This window comes from Populus trichocarpa, chromosome 7, assembly GCF_000002775.5.
Source record: "Populus trichocarpa isolate Nisqually-1 chromosome 7, P.trichocarpa_v4.1, whole genome shotgun sequence".
Taxonomy (NCBI): domain Eukaryota; kingdom Viridiplantae; phylum Streptophyta; class Magnoliopsida; order Malpighiales; family Salicaceae; genus Populus; species Populus trichocarpa.
Genome location: NC_037291.2, coordinates 15,290,370 through 15,295,660, shown reverse-complemented (window position 1 = coordinate 15,295,660; position 5,291 = coordinate 15,290,370). Strand labels below are relative to the sequence as shown.

Genomic DNA, 5,291 nt, shown 5'->3' with positions numbered 1-5,291 from the left:
ATTTGATCTCCAGCATTTGTTGAAAATGAAGCATGGTATTTTCCTTCAAACGAACCCATGCCTCAATGCCATCGCCATCGTTAGAGTCCAATAGCAAAATCCCCTCCATTGGTGCATACACGCTACTCACCCATTCTGGCCTTTCCCAACCAAAATCTGCTTCATAAATTGGAAACCGACTCCAGGAATTAAACAAATAGACATCTATTTAAGTTGTTTCAAATATTTCTTTCATCTTAAGCATCTTGTTTGTCACTATTGAAATCATGTCATCACCATTTGAAGCTTTAGCACATTCTGAGAAAATGCTACTCATTCCTTCATGGAGCCAATTTACCACATCATGAATTGTGCAATTGACATGTTTCCAAAATTTCCACACATATTCCCTGGAATCGGTAGCGCTGTCCTCCTTCTCATGTCAACTATGTGTGTTAGATAAGAAGGACATAAGCATCCATATCTGGCTTGAGAGGCCTTGATGAGAGCCCTCCATATGAAAGCTGTCACCACTTGCACTCGTGATGGTTCGTTTTTCAGCGATCCTGAATTATTAACGTTGACATGAGCAGCTGCTTTCAGACTTGATAGAGCTGCGCCATTAAACACAATCCTTTTCTCGACAATCGTGTTATCTCTTTTGCTCCTCGGGGAAAAAGTCTTGATGGAAGACATATCTTTTGGTGGGCAGAAGGAAGACAATTGGAAACTTGGGGAGTGAACTTTGTCGATTCCTATTCGGCACGCAGTAGCCCAAGCATCAACAAATGTAAACAAAGTGAATCCATCAACTATCTTGTGTGTCACAGATATACCAATGGCAAGTCCACCACATTCAAACATGTTGAACTGAACTATAAGCAAAGGGCTTTCTTCTGGTTGAAATATTGGTGGAGCTAAATGATTCCTCAGCTCGGTTTCAAGCTCTCCTTCCTTGAGAAATTCAGAGAGGCAACCACTAGCTTTGGCTTCCAAATATTCTGCCCCATTGTCATTACAATCAATGAAGACACTTCCTTTCACGTATCTTCCTCCAAGTGGGTAAGGTCAAGATTTCTGATAAGGATTTTTGCAAGTGCTTGCTTTTTTCTGCAGTATTAACACAATCTTCTTCACCGCTGGCTGGGTAGTAGAAAATGCACGATGTGTAATAATTTGAAGGAAAATTCTGATCTAAACAAGATATTTTCAATTTCTGAAGGTTGAGTGGAGTTGGAGATGATGGAGTTATCAACTTTCTAGCTAAGATCTGAACCTTCATATTCAAATTCTTTCGCTTTGCAAGAGATGATGTATAGATTTTTGTGAAGAATTTTCACACAAACTAGAGGTTGGATTCCTTGAAAAACTTCTGTATAAACAATATAAAATGTCTGCAGTGATTATTTAAGCTGATTCTGGTGCTTTGTTTCCAGCAAAAGCCAAACTGCTATAAGATTTTATATTATACCTCAAGAAAGGTGGGGTGGGGAGAGTAAAGATATGAATGAACCTGATCGTGCCACATGTCAAGAGATCAAAGGCTCTAGCAGTTAAAATACTGTTAGACAGTTAGGAAAGTTTGTTAGTATTGGAGAAAGAAGCTAGTTTTCGTCTACAGCTTTTGATATAAATACATCTGCAACAATGTAAAAACTAAGTAATGAAAAACAGTGATTACATTCATCTTCTTCCTTCAACTGTTATACACTCTCTCTGCTTTCTTCATATTTCTGCTTAATTCTCCAGCAGTCTTCTATGAAAAATCTGCTATCTTCATATGGTATCAAAGCATAATTCTTGATCCTCTGCTTCCGCACTCCTTGTTTTCTGCTTCTGCTTCTATCTTCATCATCGGCAATTCTCTTCATATTTTTCTCCTTTTCTGCATTCTAAAACAAAAATGGTGACCTTTTCTCAACTCCAGATTGTTCAATCACCTATAACTTCTTTGCTTTCTACAGTTTCTACTCCTGTGACAGTTAAGCTTAACGATACAAATTATCTCACATGGCACTTTCAAATGCAAATTCTTCTGGAAAGCCATGGTATTTTAGGATTTGTTGGTGGTTCAAGGAAGTGTCCTAGCTGATTTGATGCAGATTCTGATCTTGAGGGCACTGAAACTGATGACTATCAGGTGTGGAAAATGCATGATCGAGCATTGATGCAGTTGCTTATTGCCACTCTTTCTTCTACTGCAATTTCCTATGTTATTGGATGTGTTAGTGCTCATGATATGTGGATTCAGCTGAAGGATCGATTCTCTACAATGACCAAAGCATGAATTTTTCAGATGAAAAGTGAGCTTCAGAATATCAAGAAGGGATCAGAACCAGTTTCTCATTATCTGCAAAAAATTAAAGATGTAAGAGATCATTTTTCTGCAGCAGGAGTTTATTTTGAGGATGATGATATTGTGATCTTGGCTCTTAATGGCCTACCTTCTGACTACAACACATTTAGGTGTATAATTAGAGGCAGAGATAATACATTTGTCTCTTAAAGATTTTCGATCTCAATTGCTTGTTGAAGAAGCCACTCTTGAGCAAACTCAGTCTGCATCCCCATTTGTTTCTGCAATGTTGGCCCAAAATCAGACATTTCAAGGCAAGGCTCTTGTTCTTGATGAAGGTAATTCTACTTCTAATTCTAATTTTCAACCTCTAGGATACTCTTCAAGCTCGAAGTCCTTCCCATCTTCTCATCTTTCATCTGGCTTTAGTGGGGGTTTTAATGGTCATCATGGAGTTTTCCATGGTTCCACGGGTGGTTTTAATGGTCCTAATGCAATGTTCACTAACGGTGACCATTCTAACAATAGACGCTCTTATTTTAAAGGTTTGTGGAAGAAGCCATGGTCATTATCAACCTGGTCCACGCCCTTATCAAGCTTAACCTTCTTCTAGTCCTAATATTCTTCGTCCTGGCATTGACATTCCCATTTGTCAAATCTGTAGCAAGAAAGGCTATGTAGCTGTTGATTGCTGTCAACGGCATAATCAATCATCTTCTTCTACCTCTTCAGTCCAATGCCAAATTTGTTGGAAATTTGGGCATTCTGCTATTCAGTGTTATCATAAAGGCAACTTGTCCTATCAAGGTAGACCTCCTTCCACCAATCTTAGTGCCATGCATGTAAATTTTCCTCCTTCTACATCTACTGAGCAATTTTAGGTTGCTGATACTGGAGCAACAACTCATATGACCTCTGACTTAGCTCAACTCAACTTAGCTACTCCTTTCTCAGGATCAGATACTATTACCACTGCTGGAGGTTCGGGTTTGAGCATTTCTAATGTTGGTTCTTCTATTCTGTTGTTCTACAGCGCTCTTTACAATTAAAACAAGTTTTGCATGTGCCTAAACTGTCACAACACTTGCTATCGGTTCATAGGTTATGTAAAGATAACAATTGCATATTTATTTGTGATGCATTTGGGTTTTGCATTCAGGACAAGATCATGAGGAGGGTTCTTCTCTAGGGACTGTGTAGAGATGGCTTGTATCCTATTCCTTTCTCTATATGGTACTATTTTCATATATGTAATAGTTTGTAATGAAATAATTAAAGACTAGCAAAATAAAGGCACAAAGGAACACTTGGGTTCCGTATGTTCAAGGATCTGATGGAGCCGTGATTTCTCCAAAGAAGCTAGATTCGGTGACTATGATTTCTCAAGAGTAGAATTGATGAAGACCTTGATAATGGAAGAGAAATACAATATGGGATAAAGATTGGCACCCTATTTTGACTCGGATAGGTGTTGTGACAGGATGAGCAACTATTAAATATAAGCAAGGAATTGAGAGAAACCTGGTGAATAGAAATTGCACGAGGGAATATGAAGACTGTGCAGGAGTACCCATAGGATCTAGCAAGGTACTATAATGAGACAACAAGTACAAGGAGAAGAAGTGTTCCCTGATAAAGCTCAGAGCTGAGACTGTGTTAAGGTTGTACAACAGAAAATCTCTTGTGCTCTTAATGAAGACAATATCGAAGACCTTTCCAATGCATGCAAGGATGGAAATATGAGCTGTTGCAAAGGCACCTAATTGAGAGGGTATGAATGCCTGTAATGAAAGGCGACCACCTATAATAAAGGTGAAGACACCAAAGGAAGAGTTGATGTAAGTGGAGCTGTCAAGCATCCCAAGTGAACGAGTGCAAGCAAGATGAAGAAAAGCGTAAAAGCTCCAAACATAGAAATTGAGATAGAGAATTGTGAAGAGTGTACCACAACTCCATCTTTCTATGTAATCAGTGGCAATTATCTCTCCCATAGTGCACATGGTGATAGAGAATTTTAGAGTCACTTTGAGGCATACCAGATGAAGGAGGATGCAACTGCCCCATGACAACAGGCGAAGACACCTTAGAGAGAAGGTATGAGGGCCATTATATGAGCATAAATTCAGATCACCCCAGAGCCGATGAAATGCCTAGATATGAGTGGACAAGTGTATGGATAGCCAATGTAGTGGCTTTGATGAGTATGAAGACAAGTGCTGAATTGATTTTCATAGATATTGCCCTCATGCTAAAGATCAATGAGCTAGAAAACATTAGCTTTTGTCAATAAGTAAGTGGATGACTTGTGGAGCATTAAGACACGGCTGCTAGGTAGGAGCAGAGGACTTATGCAGGTTCTGGGAACAAGTTGAATCTTGTTAAAGTGGTGAGCTCAGTAATGACATTCTAATACTTAGAGTATAAAGATATATATAGATCAACTTTTAATAAGTTGCCCCCATGGTTAAAGGTGAAGAGCTAGTTGGAATCTTAAGACTAACAGAGAGAAACTCATGAAGAAGTAAGACACAACTCTTGGAAGAGTAGACTATTGGAAGAATAGTGAGCTCATAATCATATTATCATTCTTAGTTAATGACTGTCGCACTCAGAGATAGATATTTCCGATTGAGGGGATGTTGCAAGCCTTGGTGTAAGGCTTGATAGATCATTTCAGACTAAGCATGATTGATAAGCTCGATGGGGGAGTGTTGCGTGTGTAAGAGACAAACGTTAACACTCTTCAGATGTGATGTGGCAGACCATCTGGTTGTAGTGATCCTTTGGTATGAGCAAACATGTTCTTTGCTTACTCTGGTGATTGAAAGGTTTGGCAAGTACTTGTAAGCTTAGCCAAAGATGCTCTTAGAATGGTAAGGTTAGAAGAGTTGCAAGATACAAGCATGTGCTGAAGAAGCATGAGGACAATTGCCCCACATGAATGGCAAAGGGTGTGATTGTTAGGTTTGTTGCTTAATGTGCAGCAACCTTTAACGGATGGTACCGTCCATTTATA

At 39.1% G+C, this 5,291-nt stretch overlaps 1 protein-coding gene across 1 annotated transcript; it reads right to left on the bottom strand.

Moving 5' to 3' along the window:
* Nucleotides 1–333: 333 nt before the first annotated feature.
* On the bottom strand, nucleotides 334–4,266 carry LOC127905527 (acetyl-CoA-benzylalcohol acetyltransferase-like). Its single transcript, XM_052454379.1, has 2 exons — nucleotides 3,797–4,266; nucleotides 334–1,027 (listed from the first exon to the last, which is right to left on the bottom strand). Exons 1-2 carry the CDS (start codon nucleotides 4,264–4,266, stop codon nucleotides 334–336), a joined length of 1,164 nt encoding a protein of 387 aa, XP_052310339.1.
* Nucleotides 4,267–5,291: the final 1,025 nt, after the last annotated feature.